The sequence below is a fragment of the Oncorhynchus keta genome, unplaced genomic scaffold, assembly GCF_023373465.1.
Source record: "Oncorhynchus keta strain PuntledgeMale-10-30-2019 unplaced genomic scaffold, Oket_V2 Un_contig_3981_pilon_pilon, whole genome shotgun sequence".
NCBI lineage: Eukaryota > Metazoa > Chordata > Actinopteri > Salmoniformes > Salmonidae > Oncorhynchus > Oncorhynchus keta.
This window is the reverse complement of record NW_026287538.1, coordinates 399651-420354: the sequence shown is the minus strand read 5'-3', so window position 1 is coordinate 420354 and position 20704 is coordinate 399651. Positions and strand designations below refer to the sequence as shown.

The following is a 20704-nucleotide window of genomic DNA, read 5'->3' as shown; positions in this document are numbered from 1 at the left end:
TGGCCCTGGGGTCTAAATGATTGCCTGGCCCTGGAGTCTAAATGATTGCCTGGCCCTGGAGTCTAAATGATTGCCTGGCCCTGGAGTCTAAATGATTGCCTGGCCCTGGAGTCTAAATGATTGCCTGGCCCTGGGGTCTAAATGATTGCCCTTAACGTTTGCTTGTTTTGTTTCTACGTCAAGTAGAGGGCAGATATTTTCCTCCAGCTGTATTCCAAAGCAAAAATCCTGCTAAATGTTTCATCTACACAAATACCAAAGAATACTCTGGCCGGGATTCAATCCGATCGCAGGGTTATAGGTGTTGTGGCTTTTAAAGGCCATTTCTGATTGAGCTGAACATATGCAGCATTTATCATGAATGGGACCTTTGCAAAAGCAGGGAACATTGCCTTTAAAATACGTAATACCTTTATGACCTAGGAGCGGATTGAATCCCGGCCTCTGACGGTCTTTCCCAGTCTCTTCACGCTTCCCTTTCTACTCCCGTCCCTACAGCGTATTTATACTGTAGTAGACCGATACAGAACCAAGCACTGGCATCCAAAGCGCAATGTATATTATGGTACATTTCAGGGAAGATATCAAGCAGAAAATGTGTTTTGAAAAGAGCTTAATTGTTTTTTTTTTTCTCATTCAGTATGGATGTCAATGCAGAATGATCTTACTGTTGGTAGATGGTCAAATGTAAGGTATTTTTGTATGTTTTAGGATTCAGTGCCTCGATTCACTGCCTGTGTATTGTGATTTAATACTTAACAAAAAAAAAGAAAACGTGTAGGCCTGCATATCTTTTTCTAACACCCACACAGAGTTGGCTAGGTTACTTTCTAAATGTAATCCCTTACTAGTTATCTGAAATTGTAAACAGTTAACTTAGATTACTCAGTAACAATCTGATTACTTTTAGATTACTTTCCCCTTAAGAGGCATTAGAAGTTGACAAAGATGATCCAAACAACACATTTGTTGTGTCTCTGACTTGTGATCAGACTCGCTCAGGGGAAATAAACGTAAAGGCTTTTCAATGTCTAATTTAATGTCATTGGGAAAACAGAAAGGTGTCAATGTAACATTTTTGTAAACCAAGAAGTAATCATCTAGTTTTTCAAAAGTATAATCTGATTACAAGATTTTTGCTGATAACGTAACAGATTACAGTACACCACTCCAAAGCTGGTCCCTACTTCCTCCTGTCTCGTTTAGTGAGGTAGCAGTTGTCACACTAACACTAGGTGGTGACACCCATGGTTGTGGCAATGCAAGGTGTGATGTCACTACATGGTAGACGACATAGATGATGAACACACCCACTCAACAGTATACTATCTTACTACTGCTATATGAACTACTATCCCGCCACACTGTTGTCACGGGAACAACGTAGGGAGACCGTAGTGTTTAACTATGTCCCATCTTGTCGACCTGTTTGTCTGCTGTATTTGGGGATTACCTTTTTTTTTTTTTACTTACAAATGTATATGAAAAATCTCTTACTGTAACTTTGTTATAAACATCATTAAAAGTAGTAACATTGTAGCCATTGTGTCTCAACTTTGCAGAAGAAAAGGACAAACCTGATCATCAGATCTTTGTAATGGCTTTATTATAGTGCTGAGGCACATTATTTCTTATAAACATGAGAGGAAAGTTTACACTGTACACTGTATGCAAAATAACAACCTACATATTTATTCTTTAATTACATTACTCCAGGTATAAACTAGAAAAGCAGTAGCCAATGAGGAAGGGTTGGTAGAATGAGTGTCAGGGTCAAAGGTTACAGACTGGGGGTGTATGGGGAGAAGAGATGAGCTAAAGTGATAAAATATAATCAAGTTCATATATTAAGACAGTTATGAAATTGTTACTGGTGCAAAAGTCTACAAATTTTCCAACAAAAGCCTGAAAGATAAAAAGGGATTAACACAACTGCCAACATACTTTTTACACAACAAGGACTGTTGTAGATATCAGTGATTATTAGATGTTGGTGGGTAAATAACTAACTATTCACCAATGGAAAATGATTTGAGAAGAGGGATATGTAACTGTTTCATACAACAACGCTGTAGCAGTATACTGGTTGCAGATAGAAAGGCAAACAGGACAGAGCGCTGGACGAGGCGTGATCCTCCATGATGTTTCTGTTAGCGAGGAGGGAGAGGCTGCATCTGGAGAGAGTCATAGGTATCCTTGGTGGCAGCACTCAAACCCTGATAGAGAGATGGAGGGGGACACAGTCAACTAAACCCTGATAGAGAGATGGAGGGGGACACAGTCAACTAAACCCTGATAGATAGATGGAGGGGGACACAGTCAACTAAACCCTGATAGAGAGATGGAGGGGGACACAGTCAACTAAACCCTGATAGATAGATGGAGGGGGACACAGTCAACTAAACCCTGATAGAGAGATGGAGGGGGACACAGTCAACTAAACCCTGATAGAGAGATGGAGGGGGACACAGTCAACTAAACCCTGATAGAGAGATGGAGGGGACACAGTCAACTAAACCCTGATAGAGAGATGGAGGGGGACACAGTCAACTAAACCCTGATAGAGAGATGGAGGGGGACACAGTCAACTAAACCCTGATAGAGAGATGGAGGGGGACACAGTCAACTAAACCCTGATAGAGAGATGGAGGGGGACACAGTCAACTAAACCCTGATAGAGAGATGGAGGGGGACACAGTCAACTAAACCCTGATAGAGAGATGGAGGGGGACACAGTCAACTAAACCCTGATAGAGAGATGGAGGGGGACACAGTCAACTAAACCCTGATAGAGAGATGGAGGGGGACACAGTCAACTAAACCCTGATAGAGAGATGGAGGGGGACACAGTCAACTAAACCCTGATAGAGAGATGGAGGGGGACACAGTCAACTAGGATTGATCCCAAATCTCTCACTAAACCCTTGCCTCATCCACTTTGTTCCAAATCTCTCACTGCACACTTCCTTCCCTCTCATCTACTTCCCTACCACTGTCCCCTCAGAGAGAAACTAATAGTGAAAGGGCTGTTTGTGTATTCGGGCCTTGTTAATTGGTTGGTTTCAGCGGTGGGGCGTGGTCAATAGGGAACGTGCAAGTAAGCGTTTCGTTGGACTGTGTGAACCATGTGTATCCTGTGCATCCCACAAATAAACTTCCACTACACACCTGGTACACCTGGTCGTTCTTGTTCCTGCGGCGCTGCTTGTCCTTCACAGCGATCTCCCTGTACGTGTCGTCGGTTGGTTTTTTAAGGGACTGCGGAGGGAAACAGTGAGTTATGAGAAACATCCATATCTATTATAATATCTAAACCAACATGAAATGATACTATATGTTGGGTAATGCACTTACCGTGTAAGTGTCGTCATTATTCCTGCGATTCTGTGAATAATATAACAAGGTACACAGAATCAGGCTTTTGATGCATGATTGGGGTAATACGAATCTCATTCTTCTACACGACATATAGATCCACACACTTACATCACGTGCCGTTGCACTCTCTGGATCTTTTCTGTTTATTCGTCCATAACCGCCCACGTCCGTAGGTTTCAGATCCTACAAAACACAGGGACAGTGTTCCAGGATCATCAACACAACCCCCCCCACACACACACACACACACGACTACTCACAGTGTAGATATCGTCATCCTCCAATATCTTGCCCTTGGACTTGAAGAACTACAAGACAGAGAGATCAGCCAAACATGTTGAGACAATAACTGGTCCTAAAAAACTGGTACCCGTATATCCAGTCAGAGGTTCATCTGCATCTGTGGTGTGTAAACTTGGACTCACTTTCTCTCTGAGCAACAGTCCAGTGATGACGAGACCGTAGAGCAGGAGGAAGCCGTCCAGAATGTAGCAGAGTTTAGGGTCGTACAGTGGGGTCATCGCCTCTGCAGGGGAGAGGTTGATATTAATGAGAACACACACAAACACCCCCGGTAAAACCCACCCCTCACTGGTAGAAAGATTATGTCAGGAAGGTGCATGGAAGTAGGTGTGTGTGAGAGTGGGTATGTGCGCACACACACACACACACACACACACACACACGAACAGAACAGAAACAGTTTAACTTTTTCACTTCTCTCTCTCTGTGCGTCTCAGGAAGACAGTCATATGACAGTCAGGCTCAGTGTGGTTGCTGTGACTCTAAGCCTTTTTGTGGTGGGGGTGAGTGGAGCTGTATCTAGCTCAGTGGTTTCCTCAGCTGCAACACGTTCTGAGTCTGAGGTGGTATAACTGCCTATGTGAGCCCCAGGTGTGTGTTTCTGTTTCTTATATGGCATCAGCAAAGACCTATTTCCAATTTACTTTGTACCAGGACTGACTAAAGCTTAGAGACCAGATCAGCCACATCCAAACGATAGGTATCGGTCCATGGACTGCAAAATACACCCTCCCCCCTCCTTATCTGTCATTTCCACTAGGACATATCTGATCTAGAAACAGTTTGGCCTCCAAGAGAGAGACTGACGATAAAGACGCAGTCAGGATTACAGAAGCCGATGAAACCCTGTGGTCAGGCCTCAGGATGGCTGAGACACTGAAACCCTGTGGTCAGGCCTCAGGATGGCTGAGACACTGAAACCCTGTGGTCAGGCCTCAGGATGGCTGAGACACTGAAACACTGTGGTCAGGCCTCAGGATGGCTGAGACACTGAAACACTGTGGTCAGGCCTCAGGATGGCTGAGACACTGAAACACTGTGGTCAGGCCTCAGGATGGCTGAGACACTGAAACACTGTGGTCAGGCCTCAGGATGGCTGAGACACTGAAACACTGTGGTCAGGCCTCAGGATGGCTGAGACACTGAAACACTGTGGTCAGGCCTCAGGATGGCTGAGACACTGAAACACTGTGGTCAGGCCTCAGGATGGCTGAGACACTGAAACACTGTGGTCAGGCCTCAGGATGGCTGAGACACTGAAACACTGTGGTCAGGCCTCAGGATGGCTGAGACACTGAAACACTGTGGGCCTTAGGGTGAACTGAGTTTACCTTCAGAGGGACAATAGGAGGAGACCTTCAGCACGGTGAATACAGAGGCAAGTGTGTGAATATGTGTGTGTGTGTGTGTGTGTGTGTTTCCACATTCAGAAAAGTTCACAATTCTCATTTTTCCTGATCTGTGTATCTGGATGATCATGTGACCTCAGGTAACTGTCTGCATGCACAGAGCCCTTGCTGTTTAGGCCTAATACATGATTTGTAGATGTGGAGATGTTTCTACTACAATCTGCTGTCTACTTGCACCTGCAGTGAATGAGAGAGACAGGCTGAGCAGTAGTCTACATGTGTCAGTCAGTGAATGAGATGGGCTGAGCAGTAGTCTGAAACACTGTGTCAGTCAGTGAATGAGAGAGGAGGCTGAGCAGTAGTCTACATGTGTCAGTCAGTGAATGAGGAGGAGGCTGAGCAGTAGTCTACATGTGTCAGTCAGTGAATGACTGAGGAACTGTGCAGTAGTCTACATGTGTCAGTCAGTGAATGAGAGAGGAGGATGATGCAGTAGTCTACATGTGTCAGTCAGTGAATGAGAGAGGAGGCTGGTAGTCTGAGTGAATGTGCAGTAGTCTACATGTGTCAGTCAGTGAATGAGAGGGAGGATGAGTCTACATGTGTCAGGAGAGAGGAGGCTAACTGTGCCAGTCAGTCTGCACATGTGTCAGTGCTGTTTAGTGAATGAGATAGGAGGCATTTGTAGTCTACATGTGTCAGTCAGTGAATGAGAGAGGGAGGATGAGTCTACATTGTCAGTCAGTGAATGAGAGAGGAGGCTGAGCAGTAGTCTACATGTGTCAGTCAGTGAATGAGAGAGGAGGCTGTGCAGTAGTCTACATGTGTCAGTCAGTGAATGAGAGAGGGAGGATATGCAGTAGTCTACATGTGTCAGTCAGTGAATGAGAGAGGAGGCTGAGCAGTAGTCTACATGTGTCAGTCAGTGAATGAGAGAGGAGGCTGAGCAGTAGTCTACATGTGCCAGTCAGTGAATGAGAGAGGAGGCTGAGCAGTTGTCTACATGTGTCAGTCAGTGAATGAGAGGAGGCTGTGCAGTAGTCTACATGTGTCAGTCAGTGAATGAGAGAGGAGGCTGTGCAGTAGTCTACATGTGTCAGTCAGTGAATGAGAGAGGTCTACATGTGTCAGTCAGTGAATGCTGTGCAGTAGTCTACATGTGTCAGTCAGTGAATGAGAGAGGAGGTAGTCTGTGTCAGTCAGTGAATGAGAGAGGAGGCTGAGCAGTAGTCTACATGTGTCAGTCAGTGAATGAGAGAGGAGGCTGTGCAGTAGTCTACATGTGTCAGTCAGTGAATGAGAGAGGGAGGATATGCAGTAGTCTACATGTGTCAGTCAGTGAATGAGAGAGGAGGCTGTGCAGTAGTCTACATGTGTCAGTCAGTGAATGAGAGAGGAGGCTGTGCAGTAGTCTACATGTGTCAGTCAGTGAATGAGAGAGGAGGCTGTGCAGTAGTCTACATGTGTCAGTCAGTGAATGAGAGAGGAGGCTGTGCAGTAGTCTACATGTGTCAGTCAGTGAATGAGAGAGAGGCTGTGCAGTAGTCTACATGTGTCAGTCAGTGAATGAGAGAGGAGGCTGTGCAGTAGTCTACATGTGTCAGTCAGTGAATGAGAGAGGAGGCTGTGCAGTAGTCTACATGTGTCAGTCAGTGAATGAGAGAGGCTGAGGCTCAGTGAATGAGAGAGGAGGATATGCAGTAGTCTACATGTGTCAGTCAGTGAATGAGAGAGGAGGCTGTGCAGTAGTCTACATGTGTCAGTCAGTGAATGAGAGAGGAGGCTGTGCAGTAGTCTACATGTGTCAGTCAGTGAATGAGAGAGGAGGCTGTGCAGTAGTCTCATGTGTCAGTGAGAGAGGAGGCTGTGCAGTGAATGAGAGTGAATGAGAGAGGAGGATATGCAGTAGTCTACATGTGTCAGTCAGTGAATGAGAGAGGAGGCTGTGCAGTAGTCTACATGTGTCAGTCAGTGAATGAGAGAGGAGGCTGAGCAGTAGTCTACATGTGTCAGTCAGTGAATGAGAGAGGAGGCTGTGCAGTAGTCTACATGTGTCAGTCAGTGAATGAGAGAGGAGGCTGTGCAGTAGTCTACATGTGTCAGTCAGTGAATGAGAGAGGAGGCTGAGCAGTAGTCTACATGTGTCAGTCAGTGAATGAGAGAGGGAGGATATGCAGTAGTCTACATGTGTCAGTCAGTGAATGAGAGAGGAGGCTGTGCAGTAGTCTACATGTGTCAGTCAGTGAATGAGAGAGGAGGCAGTCTAGTGAGTCAGTGAATGAGAGAGGAGGCTGTGCAGTAGTCTACATGTGTCAGTCAGTGAATGAGAGAGGAGGCTGTGCAGTAGTCTACATGTGTCAGTCAGTGAATGAGAGAGGTCTACATGTGTCAGTCAGTGAATGAGAGAGGAGGCAGTAGTCTACATGTGTCAGTCAGTGAATGAGAGAGGGAGGATATGCAGTAGTCTACATGTGTCAGTCAGTGAATGAGAGAGGAGGCTGTGCAGTAGTCTACATGTGTCAGTCAGTGAATGAGAGAGGAGGCTGTGCAGTAGTCTACATGTGTCAGTCAGTGAATGAGAGAGGGAGGATATGCAGTGGTCTACATGTGTCAGTCAGTGAATGAGAGAGGGAGGATATGCAGTAGTCTACATGTGTCAGTCAGTGAATGAGAGAGGGAGGATATGTGGTCTGATGCACTTGTCTGGCTGCATTAGCAGCACTGTACCACCAGGGTTGTTCAACCAGCCTAAAAGAAAATGGTCCTTCGCCTCATGTCACCTGCACTAAAAGCCATGGCAGAACACAGGATGTGACTCATAGAAGACAGGGTCAGGGCTCCAGTAGCAGACTGGTGCTGGGTCGTATTCATTAGGTACCTGGACGGAAGAAAACAGACAAACACGGAGGGACCACCTGAAATTGTCCAATAATAAACACTTGTTTTCGTTTCCTGTTGCAAAATGTTTTGCTAATGTATGCGCTAATGAAGACGACCCTGTTAGGACCTTGTAAGAGGGGCCTCATCGAAACACTACAACAGGAAATGCTTTCTTAGTCTAATCAAGTAATAATGTAGTCATTTGGTGAATGCGTTTATCCAAGGAGACTAAAAGATATACTCAATTCAAAATGTTTGCAGCTTGATGATTGAGTTCAGAATTGAACATTCGGCTGGTTTTCCTTGCCTTTCAGAATCCAAAAAATGTATTTAATTAATTGTGCAAATAATAAAACCTACAGCAACAGCTATAGAACACAGCTAGATTGTATGGTCATTTGTGAATTGTTTCATTGAGGTCTGCTCTGTGTAAAGACTACAGCATCACAATGTCAACGTTATTTCCATTTCAAATGTATTTCCTTCATCCTTCCTGACCCTTTGTCTGTTCTGTCGTTTACCCTCAGAAAGTGTGATGGAGACAGAGCTATTGAAAGTGTGACGGAGGCAAAGCTATTGAAAAGTGTGACGAGGCAGAGCTATTAATGTGTGAAAGTGAGGCAGAGCTAGAGTGTGTTAGGCAAAGTGTGACGGAGGCAGAGCTGTTGTGTGAAGGCAGAGTGTGTGACGGAGGCAGAGCTAAAAGTGTACGGAGGCAAGTTCAAAATGTGAAGGCAGAGTTCTGTTGAAAGTGTGACGGAGGCAGAGCTGTTGAAAGTTGAAAGAGCTGTTGAAAGTGTGACGGAGGCAGAGCTGCTTGAAAGTTGACGGAGGCAGAGCTATTGAAAGTGTGACGGAGAGGCAGAGCTATTGAAAGTGTGACGGAGGCAGAGCTGTTGAAAGTGTGACGGAGGCAGAGCTGTTGAAAGTGTGACGGAGGCAGAGCTGTTGAAAGTGTGACGGAGGCAGAGCTGTTGAAAGTGTGACGGAGGCAGAGCTATTGAAAGTGTGACGGAGGCAGAGCTATTGAAAGTGTGACGGAGGCAGAGCTATTGAAAGTGTGACGGAGGCAGAGTTGTTGAAAGTGTGACGGAGGCAGAGCTGTTGAAAGTGTGACGAGGCAGAGCTATTGAAAGTGTGACGGAGGCAGAGCTATTGAAAGTGTGACGGAGGCAGAGCTATTGAAAGTGTGACGGAGGCAGAGCTATTGAAAGTGTGACGGAGGCAGAGCTATTGAAAGTGTGACGGAGGCAGAGCTATTGAAAGTGTGACGGAGGCAGAGCTATTGAAAGTGTGACGGAGGCAGAGCTATTGAAAGTGTGACGGAGGCAGAGCTATTGAAAGTGTGACGAGGCAGAGCTATTGAAAGTGTGACGGAGGCAGAGCTATTGGAAGTGGGATGGAGACAGAGCTATTGAAAGTGTGACGGAGGCAGAGCTATTGAATGTCTGGAATCAGAAGCATAAAGTTGTACCCTGACCCTTAAAACAAAGTCCTACAGGTCCTGTGTGGGATTGTTCCTGCAGTCTTAGGTCAACATAATATACACTGAGTGTACAAATATTAGGAACACCTTCCCAATATTGAGTTGCACCACCTTTTGCTCTCAGAATCGCCTCAAATCGTTGGGGCATGTCGAAAGCGTTCCACAGGGGTGCTGGCCCATGTTGACTCCATTCTTGATACACACGGTAAACTGTTGAGCATAAAAAACCCAGCAGCGTTGAAGTTCTTGACACAAACCGGTGTGCCTGGCACCTACCACCATACCCTGTTCAAAGACACTTAAATGTTTTGTTTTGCCCATTCACCCTCTGAATGGCACACAGACACAATCCATGTCTCAATTCTCTCAAGGCTTAAAAATCCTTCTTTAACCCATCTCCTCCCCTTCATCTACACTGATTGAAGTGGATTTAACAAGTGACATCAATAAGGGATCACAGCTACACCTGGTCAGAGCAGGTGTTCCTAATGTTTTGTACACTCAGTGTAAACGGTAGAGACTGAGGCACGGTGCACAGCTTCACCTGGTCAGTCTCATGGAAAGAGCAGGTGTTCCTAATGTTTTGTACACTCAGTGTAAACGGTAGAGACTGAGGCACGGTGCACAGCTTCACCTGGTCAGTCTCATGGAAAGAGCAGGTGTTCCTAATGTTTTGTACACTCAGTGTAAACGGTAGAGACTGAGGCACGGTGCACAGCTTCACCTGGTCAGTCTCATGGAAAGAGCAGGTGTTCCTAATGTTTTGTACACTCAGTGTAAACGGTAGAGACTGAGGCACGGTGCACAGCTTCACCTGGTCAGTCTCATGGAAAGAGCAGGTGTTCCTAATGTTTTGTACACTCAGTGTAAACGGTAGAGACTGAGGCACGGTGCACAGCGTTGCACACCGCATCAACTGTATTGACTTGACTTTTTTGTATAATGTATGTAAACTCTGGCTTCAATCAGATCAAGGGTTAACCGGCGATAGCAGACACCCGCATAGAGGATGTTTTGCTGTTGTCGAAGGAGGTGGAACTACATTGGAGCTGTCAAATTGGCGAGCAGCTGCTCTTGCGATCATTGTCACGAAGCCACACTGTCCCACTGGCGTTAGAAGTTCAGAAGGAGAAAGTGGAGGCTGTATAGAAATGATGACGCTCACATTGAAAAACATTCAAGGTAGCCTAGTGGTTAGAGCGTTGGACTAGTAACCGAAAGGTTGCAAGTTCGAATCCCCGAGCTGACAAGGTACAAATCTGTCGTTCTGCCCCTGAACAGGCAGTTAACCCACTGTTCCTAGGCCGTCATTGAAAATAAGAATTTGTTCTTAACTGACTTGCCTAGTTAAATAAAGGTAAAAAAAAAACAATAAAAAAAAATAGTTTCTATCATCATAATGGAGGTGTAGATCACATCTCACATTCCACTGTTGTGACTTAGAAACAAGGCTGCATGGGATTTCTGTTCATGCCACTCCGTGCAGCCAATGGCAATGTCCGCTTTAGGTATAATGCCAGGAGGCGCTTGTGGATTTGACAGTTCCTAACGCAGTCCTACCTCCGGCACCGCTGAAACGACCGCTGTGCGGATGTTTGCTAAAGCGGATCTGAATGAATAGAGAAGTTTGTGTACATTCTGTTTCTCTCACTATATTGTTAATTGCTAGCAGCACCAAGTCATATTCTGGGCATGTGTAGGAATAAAAGATGATTCTGATGTTTAACGACAGATGGCCCACAGTTTACTGAGCGGAATTGGACATTGAGTGAGTGACTGACTAAATGAACAGTCTTTGTTCTGTGTTTGTAGCACATTTTAATGTGTACCTACTACAAAACAACATTTACAATGAGGTCATTCAGTAAAAAATTGATTTGTTTTCAGTAACTTTTTGTCTTTTGACCTAGGAGGGAGACGTTTCCACTATCACTAGCACTGCCATGATCGTGGCTGTGGGCGCCTCACAGACAGTCTCTCCCTTCCCACCACTGGTAAACCTTAGTGTGGTTAAAGCCTCCTCAGGGGCCTCTGCAGAAAGGGCCAAACACATGTGGCAGGAACAGCAATACTTTGTCTCCACTTCAAAGTACTTGCTCCAGATAGTTCATCACGTTAAGTTTGACATTAAAAAATTGATCTGTGTTCATCATTACTTCATACTCAAATGTGATGCTTTATAGCACCATATTGTGCAATACTTCCATTGTGCAACACATTTACATGTGAACAAGTGAAGGTTAACCCTGATTACATGTTGTGCACCTTAGGTTAGGGTCAACTACGCCCACACTCCAAACTGAACTACAGGGCTATGGAGAAACCACATGTCCTGTAAGAGGCCTACTGACAGGAAATTAAATGTAATGTGATTAACCCCAGCACCATGAAACGTGAGCTATGATTACGGTCAAGTACTAGATCGCAGATCATCATGAAGTGATATCAGACACAGGAAGCTTTGAGTGTGAAGCTGTCAGTGAGAGGCTGGGGGGGGCATGGATACAGGTGGTGGGGGGAGGGTGTATCAGACCTGACATGATGAGCTCCGCAGGTTGTTTCCTAATAACTATTTTTAAGAAACGGCTGCGTCGCTACAAGACCATATCTCGGTCTCGCTCTCTCTCTCTCTGCATTGCGGTCAGAGTTCGTATCTCAAACCCTGAGACGCTACGGAGTCCAGTTGTATAATATATTGCACAATTTTGAGTGTGTGAATGTATGCATGTGAATTTGCAAGAAAAAATATTTTAAACAGAAATATTGGAATGTGTCTACGTTGTGTGGGAACCTAGCCTGTTTTTCACTGAGTATGTGAATCCAACATTGATTATTACATTAAGGGGAGAGATCATTTTGAAATAGCCCACCCATAAAACAAGGATTGTGTGTTTGAATAGTAGCCTCAGTCTAGTTCATCTCAGGACTGACCAGTGCAGTGGCCACAAGTAAACGGTGACAATTTGAATGTAAAGGTCAAAGGTTACAAGCTTTTTAATTGTTGTTAAAGAGTTTGCTGCGGAGGTCTTTTAATGCCAACTTTAGCGTAATGTACTGCAGTGACCGTGTTGATGGAACATACCATCTATCTACTGGTCTCATAAAAGGAAACTGACTGAAATCTTTGTTTTGATAGATTATTTTGCAGTGTGGTGACATCAACATCTGTCATTTCTCGGTAGAAGTTTGTTGGAAAGAGAGAATCAAGTAGGTGTGTTAAAATCCTTGTTTAAAAAGTGACACTCAGCAACTTTGATGTACCGTCATTGAGTGATGTGATTTCACCCACGGAAAACTCTTTTGGAAGACGTGAATACATTTCCATTCAGCTTTTGCCTCTGAAGACAGACTGTTTATGTTTCAATTACATAATCAGATGATTTGAGTAGTAAAAAAACATGTTTTTTTTTATTTTCAGAGATTGTTAATCAGTCTTTAGAGCCTGTTGAGCAATGACAGCATAGTTTAGTTTAACACGCAGGCCAATATTAAGGGTGCAATTTAGCTGGATGAATTGCATTAAAACATTTTGAATAGACCATTGCATTTTTTTAGATAAAGATTCTGCAAATCAACACATTTGTAATTTTACATAAACTGCTTCTTAAACCCCAAAAGTTGCTCACTGTGATGAAATAAATATCACTACATGTCATTTCAGATTTTATGGACCTGCCTTTGTCATTGGGATTTAATTAGTTAATAGTGTAACTGGTAGTATCAACTTTCAAACTCTTGTGTTGTTGAGAGTGGAAACAGAAGGCCCTCCTACATGGTTCTCTGTCTCAGTGGGACATGAGTGAGACACAACCCCAACCCTGTCATGGTTACAGTAATGTATCTCACACCAAACATTGTGTTCTATGACGGGTTCAAAAACAAAGCTTCCCCAAAATGGCACAGCCAACTGGCAGAAAGGAGAGAACCGCTGACTGAAAATTAAATGGAGAGGTTGAAATACATTGATTGTTTCTCTAATGCAAACACAATGAGCAAATCATAAAGCGCAAAGTGGAGAAGCTATTGACAACACTGACACGTTCTCTAATGAGTGTGTAAGAGGACTTGTCCAGTCAGGCAGTATATCGTAATCTAAACATCTTTACCGTCCAAATAGGACACTTGTATATTGTCCAAAAGAACCCACCATTATTTAAACGCATAGTACAGTAACCAGAAAACTTTCCAGCTTTTTAAGTTGCTTATCTAAATAAAGAGTTGACCATTGACCGTCATTCACACGCATTCTACACACACACACATTGTAATACTGTTGTATTATACATTTTGTATTGTAAATATGTATTGGTGTAATAATGTTATATGATGTACGGTTTTATATTTTGTTTTATGTGTAATGTAAGTGTCTTCATGTGTTTGGACCCCAGGAAGAGTAGCTAATGGCAGCAGCTAATGGGGGATCTCTAATAAATACAAAGTGGTTGACAATGGGGCCCGAGCGCTCACACGAACAGTCACACATACTGTAGACTAGCCTACGTCGCAGACACTGCCTCTGCAAAATCAGAAAGTTACAATTATGAAATAAATATTTTTAAATGAAGTAATCATTAGCAATTTCATTGTTAGCGTGAACCAAACCAAAATATATTTCTGCATTAGATATTCTTCAAGTGACCCCTCACTCTGTCTTTGAGAGAAAAAAAAAAAGTTGAAAAAGTCTAATCATGATGCTCTCTCTCTCCTTTTCTAAACCTTACCATAAACTTTATTTCACTGGTTGTGTTCTATGATTACATCACCCTTTCTGGTAGAACATTAAATTACGGCACAGTGCTAAGTGATAATGACCAGGTAATGGTAAGGTATATAGCTACTCACAACAAAAACAGTATTTGTCCAGATAGACTATCCCTAATTTCAATATTATTTTTATTGATTGAGAGTAATGCACCACATACTTTGCACTATATTATAAACTGGGTGGTTCGAGCCCTGAATACGGATTGGCTGAAAGCCGTGGTATTTGAGACCGTATAACAAAACATTTATTTTGACTGTTCTAATTACATGTCTAGAAGAAAAAGAAACGCACACCTATTAAGACGAGGTGCTGGCTAGCGGAGTAGAAACTTGAAAAAAAAAAAAAAAAGAGCCGCACACTCTAGGGGCTCAGATGCAAACATTTAATTACCAACGTTTGGACAGCCGAGCCGTCTTCATCAGGGTATAATCCATCAGGGTATAATGTTTGCATCTGAGCTCCTAGAGTGTGCGGCTCTCTTTTATTTTCAAACTAATTACATGTCTAACCAGTTTATACCAGCAATAAGGTACCTCAGGGGTTTGTGGTTTATGGCCAATATACCACAGATAAGGGCTTTATCCAGGCACTCTGCGTTGCGTTGTGCATACGAACAACCCTTAACCGTGGTATATTGGCCATACACTACACCCTCTTCAGGCCTTATTTCTTAAACATAACAATACAACAACAATACCGTAACTTACACTGACAGTGAGAGTTTGAGAATGACTGTTGGAACAGAAAACAAGAATATGATCATTTTACTGGAATTAACAAATCTAGGTAGATGTTTTAAATTGGAGTGTTTAAAAAAATAATTCAATCTGTCTCCTTTGATGAGAGAACCCAACAGAGTGGACGGAGACAGACACCTCTATTCTCCACATGATCAAAACCCAATTCAAAGTCAGAGCCGGGTCTCTGTCCGTCTGTTTACTTGTGTACAATACAGATCACACACACACTTCACAGTAACGTAACATTGGAAAGCCAATCCAAACCAACGTGAGGGCATTGACACGATGGAGAGAGTAGTAAATGTGGTAGTAAAAAGTCCCTTCATTCAGGGCCAAGAAGTTAAATATGGGTCAAGTTAGCATTTCCTCTAACAATATGCCCTGGTTCTAAACACCTGTGTGAGAATCTGGAACTCGTGTTTATTAAACCCTCTATATGACTACAGCGCTGTGTTTTGCTCTCCCTCAGTTGTCTTTTCCTCCTTCATCAAAGATGGCCGCCTCTTGTTGAGAAAGGGAGGACATCACCGTGAGTGAGTGGTGTTTAACCCAGTGGGTTTCAAAGCACCGTGCAGGCCTCATCGGTAGTACGACTCCATTTGAGTGGGTGCCTGTACAGCTGTATAATGATCTATAATGAGTCAACTAGACTTTCAGCTAAATACTACAGAGTTACACCAGCTCTTTGATGATACCAGGTTGTTGGAGGCTTCAGATGGTTGAGCACCGATTGACAGGGGTCAGGGATGAGCCCAGGTGCAAAGAGAAACAGGGTTTGGAGGGGTCTTACCGACATAGGGTAGTGTAGTAGACAGGACCAGCAGGCCTCCCGTCCACTTCCGAGGGTCCATCGCTCCTCTCTGGATGGGTGCGGTCGAGCCCCTTCTCTTAGAAACTGTCGCACACTCCTCGCTGCTGTCTTTCTGGGCCTTGGGGGATGATGGCCCTCCAAAGCTGGGTTTTGTGGGCAACCTCTCGTTCTCCTGTCTCTCTCTGTGTTGGGGTGGTGTTGTCCTCCTACAGCAGCTGCTTGAGGCTGAGTGATGCCTCGACTAGCTGGCGGCTCCTCGCCTTAGCGTACAGGAAGTGGCTTAGTGTTGCTCCACCTGGTTACACAAGACAGACACACATGCCTCTCTCAGCCTGGCCTACACTTCCCTTATCCTCAACTATAAAGACATGGCTCCTCATTACTCAGAGGAGGCACTTCCTGTCAATGTTGAGAGGAATATGTTTTTGACTGAAGGGCTGTGTGTTATACAATTGTATTGGACTCATCTACTTAGTAGCCCAGTGACTGAAGAGCTGTGTGCTATAAGTTCTATTGGACTCATCTACTTAGTAGCCCAGTGTGACCAGTCATGCTTACTTGCATCCTACATGGGAAAACCAACCAGATTATTTAATAAGATAAATATTACATTTAACAACAAAGCAAAGTACTGTACATACAAAATATAGCTTTATTTATACAAATCATCCATCATTTTGTTTACAAAAATATGTATCGTGTCAGCATCAATAGAGAATGGAGGAGCATATAAATACTTATTTCACGTAGAAAATATACAAAGAATGTATTTAAATTCCAGCAAATCAGAAGTGATGCTGTAAAACTGAATATATTTTGTTTTAAATGCATGTCATATTTAGTTATTTTTGGCATGGTATTAAATTGAAATGAATTAGACCCAAACTGATTAAATGAAGACTAGACTAAAAAAGGTTTACTTGTAAAATGAGAAATGGATTTGTAGATGACAAGTGCAATGCTTCATAATCAACACATACCACTAACCATAACACACAATTTAATTCAACAAGAGCGTCATGTTTTTCCTCTGCTTTAAAGAAATGTTTCACCCAAATTACAACTTATTCTAATTGATGGATACCTACATTAAAAGGTATTCTATGGAGCTAGCGTCTGCCACCCAGAATGTGGGTTTGTTTACCTTGCTACAGCTTATTGGTGGCATTGTCCAAAAACAATAGAGTGGTGGTACCCTTGTTGGCATACCCCAAACACATACCCCAAATGGCATTAAACAAAAATCACCTCCATACTACTACAACAACATATGTAATTTGGTCAAACTACCCTTCAAGCCAGTTGCTTCTGTCTGTACCAAGCATCACACCTCCCCCTCTTGTGGTAAAAATACAACACTGCATATGGCTGCACACATGGGAGAGATGCCATCAATTCTTTCTTATAACTACAAAAGCCAAATGAACTCCCTAACAACAAAGGCAGTCCTTCTTAAAATAATTATATTGCACAACAATAGAGCTTCCTAAAGGGTATAACCCACAATTACACACAGAGATCCATCCCTATAGCCATACATTTAAATTGGAAGCATATGAGAGAAACTCTGAATTCCAAACCATCCCCCTTCCCCCACAGACACCCCAGTAGATATTACATTATTTGGAATTCAGCAAATGGCCATTATTGAGCAAATTTAGTTGGGGGAAGAAAAGGAAAAAAAGTCTTCATTGTTCCAAATATTGGGTCCATCCTCCCCTGTCCTCTAGATCACTATGAAACACTTAGGAATCCTCCTCATCAAACTGGCTGTGGTGTCCTCCTAAAAGAATCACATGACAGAAATACAACAGTCAGCTGTTCTGAAGCCACTGTAAACAGTGACTCAGTACATTTTTGTCACGTGCACCTAGTGCTATTCATTACTTTCATTCCTGACAATAAACCATATCGATGACACATTGAGCAAACTCCATGACATCTGACCAATCAGGCTCTGTTTCAGAGGTGCACTCCACAAAAGTGCATCCTAAGATTATTTGCACGAGGCAGTGAAACCCCTAGTCACTGATCCAGTGTCAGATGCTAGGGGGTTGTTTCTGGACAGGGTCTCAGAGGCAAGAGAAAAGCATCAATAGCTACTCACTCAGTGGTGTCTCTTGTAGGGTGTAGCCTTGAAGTAGTCTTCTGGGGTGACTGTCTTTACCCCTCCAAAGTAGTCCAGAACCCACACCTTGGTGATGTTCATCTTAGCAAAGAACCAGTTGTGGTCGGTGGGCCAGTCGACCATCTCAGGGTGGCGACTGAACAGGGCTTTCTTGGCAAAGGTGGCCTCTGTACCGTTAATCTGTCAGAAACATACAGGTAAACAGAACAGTGAGGATTCGTGAAGACAAACACTGCAAGTGAGTGAGACTGATTGTGTGTGTGTGTGTGTGTGTGTGTGTGTATGTCATTAACCCTCACCTCCAGCACAGAGCCAGAGAAGATGATGTGGGCACAAAGGGGATCCTGAGGGTCGTATCCTTGGTTCTTACAGAAGTCTGTCTGGGCCAGGGACATGGACAAGGAAGCCTGGGGGTTCACCTGAAACGCAGTCAGTCAGTCAGTATCTCCTTACTCTTCAGCACATCCCTTTTGAATGGCAGCACACATGTAGGTTATTTAATAGAGAAAAGGTCAAAAGTTTAGCCTATGGCTTTAGGTATATGCCAGGAACCGCTTGTGAATTTGACAGCTCTAACAAAGTTCATGCGGATGTTGGCTAATGGTGATCCGTCCCCTCGCCCATACCCGGGCGCGAACCAGGGACCCTCTGCACCATCGTTACCCATCGCTCCACAAAAGCCGCGGCCCTTGCAGAGCAAGGGGAAGTACTACTTCAAGGTGTGTGTGTATACTGTCAGAGCAAGTGACGTCACCGATTGAAACACTTTAGCGCGCACCACCGCTAACTTAAGCTAGCGTTTCACATCCGTTACACTGGCATACATGGTGCTGGCTGGGTCAGACTAGGAGCTGTCAATTCATTGCCACAGTCAACATAACACTGAAATATGACGTCATTACAACAAAATTGCTGTGTCACGCACCAAAAGCAGCTGACTCATGATGGGCCAATGAGTTGCATAATTTAACAACTTTCAGTCATGGCTCTAAATGGAAATAAAGTGTCAACTACAAATGGAACAAGGACGTTTTCTTGCAGTAGGCGACATCATGCAAATAATAACCTTCTGTCATCGACTTTACGTTATTGTATTGTCTTGACATTGTTGGCACCAGTGATCCATACCTTTCCTACGTTGCAATTGACATACATATTGTCCTACCCACCTTTAAATCCTGGACAGAGATCTCCATAGTGGTGAGGTACATGTAGGGCACCCCAGTCCCAGACCCAACTGGTCCGTCACTGGTAGAGAACGCATTGGAGAAGGGTTGTCCTTGCACTGGCTCATGGGTCGATATTGTGGCCATGGAAGCCCAGTTGCACTGGTTGGCGACGAATCTAGCCATCCTGGCGACTTCCTCGTGCGGAGGGATTCTGTAAAGTTCTCCGGGCATAGCGAAAAGCAGTAGAAGCCCTGCTGCCAGCAATGTGTTCATGTTGACTTCCATCTCCTCCATAAACCACTGAGGTATAAGAACGTCGAAAGAAAGGAACGAGGAGTGTTTTGTACGCTGCGGTCACGTGATCAGGGACGTGTGTCATGTGACTTTACAACTGGGCGCAGTGATGCCATTTAGCAATTTTGTTCCTAGATTTAGCAACTTTTCAGAGTACCCTGGCAACTTTTTTTCAACCAGCACCTAGCCACAAATTTAGCTACTTTTAAAAATGTATTGGGAACTTTTAGCAACTTTTGAAAAGTGACTCAAACGCTAAAATGCATTTTCCCTCTAAATGACACAGATTTTAAAGGAAGAATGTGCATTGCCCAATTCAGTACTCATCCGCTGTGTGTGCCATTCTTTACAATTGGCTGTCAGTGTAGCATCCAAATAAACCATCCCTAGGAGTGTTGAGTACTTAATCAGGGAAACCTACAACTGGTTTTCCATTTCCCCAAAACGGCACGAGGCGTACAAAGCCGTGTATGTTACCATTAATTGTGGCCAGAAACCCCTGCAGATCACCAAAGTGTGTGCCACACGTTGGCTATCAATTGAGCCTGAGGTAACTCATATATTGAGCCAGTGGGAAGAACTGAAACTCCACTTTGAGGTGACCAAGGCCAGTGAGCATTACTACATGGCGGATGTGCTCCACGCCACATACATGGACAAGACCAACTATGTCTACCTGACGTTCTTGAAATCAATCCTGTCTGACGTATAAGTTGCAGTGAAGTCATTTGAGGGAGAGCAAACAGATCCTGTCAAGCTTTAGGACAATCTGGTATACCTCTTAACATCAATTTGCAGCAGAGTAGTCAACCCTATGGCAAAAATGGATGTCCTGAAGGATGCCATTGATGGACATCTCAGTCCATTACCATACCTTGAGTACCTTTTAGAGAGCACGGTGTACCAACTCAGTCTTGCGCCAAAGGACAAAAAGGTCATTCGGAGACAGTGCATCAACTACATTGTTGCATTAAGCAAGGAGCTGCAAGCAAGGCTACCAGACAACCTTGAAGCCTTGTGACACATGGCCTTGTTCAGTGTTAAGGAAACACTAAAGCACAATAAAGGAACCACTGAAATTATTAAAGTAGCTGAGCTACTGGGATACCAGCCCCAAACAATTGATGAAATTGTTTCCCAATGGAGAAACGTCCATCTGTTTAGGTGGGACTCAACTGAAAATACAGTTGAGTTTTGGAGTGAAGTCAATAACTACACGGACTCTTCCGGGTCGAATCCATTTGAAAAATGCAAAGCTGCACTCGCTGCCCTCTCCTTGCTACACTCAAATGCGGAGGTTGAACGGCTGTTCAGCCAAATGAGTGTGGTCAAGTCAAAGTTAAGGAATAGAATGTCACTGCACACTCTCAACTCTATACTCCTGGTGCAGTATGGACTGAA

General features: G+C 43.9%; 2 protein-coding genes and 1 long non-coding RNA gene across 3 annotated transcripts; 1 reads left to right on the top strand and 2 right to left on the bottom strand.

Annotated features, from left to right (window-relative positions):
- Window positions 1–1589: 1589 nt before the first annotated feature.
- On the bottom strand, window positions 1590–16041 carry cd247 (CD247 molecule). Its single transcript, XM_052509023.1, has 7 exons — window positions 15692–16041; window positions 3804–3904; window positions 3639–3686; window positions 3487–3561; window positions 3355–3384; window positions 3169–3258; window positions 1590–2216 (listed from the first exon to the last, which is right to left on the bottom strand). The coding sequence occupies exons 1-7, from the start codon at window positions 15750–15752 to the stop codon at window positions 2151–2153; spliced, it is 471 nt and encodes a 156-aa protein (XP_052364983.1). The 5' UTR covers window positions 15753–16041; the 3' UTR covers window positions 1590–2150.
- Window positions 5788–8511, top strand: LOC127924372 (uncharacterized). The gene is made up of 3 exons (XR_008117735.1): window positions 5788–6146; window positions 7318–7407; window positions 7479–8511. It is a non-coding gene; the product is annotated as an uncharacterized LOC127924372 (long non-coding RNA).
- A 300-nt stretch (window positions 16042–16341) lies between the features above and the next one.
- On the bottom strand, window positions 16342–19363 carry creg1 (cellular repressor of E1A-stimulated genes 1). Its single transcript, XM_052509021.1, has 4 exons — window positions 19010–19363; window positions 18140–18259; window positions 17820–18020; window positions 16342–17495 (listed from the first exon to the last, which is right to left on the bottom strand). The coding sequence occupies exons 1-3, from the start codon at window positions 19301–19303 to the stop codon at window positions 17820–17822; spliced, it is 615 nt and encodes a 204-aa protein (XP_052364981.1). The 5' UTR covers window positions 19304–19363; the 3' UTR covers window positions 16342–17495.
- Window positions 19364–20704: the final 1341 nt, after the last annotated feature.

Coding starts and splice junctions, on each gene's coding strand:
- cd247 (XM_052509023.1), bottom strand. CDS start 15,752: ATGGACCCTCGGAAGTGGACGGGAGGCCTGCTGGTCCTGTCTACTACA. Junction 3,687..3,803: donor GACTGTTGCTCAGAGAGAAA/GTGAGTCCAAGT, acceptor TCTGTCTTGTAG/TTCTTCAAGTCCAAGGGCAA. Junction 3,385..3,486: donor AGAGTGCAACGGCACGTGAT/GTAAGTGTGTGG, acceptor TATTATTCACAG/AATCGCAGGAATAATGACGA.
- creg1 (XM_052509021.1), bottom strand. CDS start 19,303: ATGGAGGAGATGGAAGTCAACATGAACACATTGCTGGCAGCAGGGCTT. Junction 18,260..19,009: donor TCTCTGTCCAGGATTTAAAG/GTGGGTAGGACA, acceptor ACTGCGTTTCAG/GTGAACCCCCAGGCTTCCTT. Junction 18,021..18,139: donor TCTCTGGCTCTGTGCTGGAG/GTGAGGGTTAAT, acceptor TGTTTCTGACAG/ATTAACGGTACAGAGGCCAC.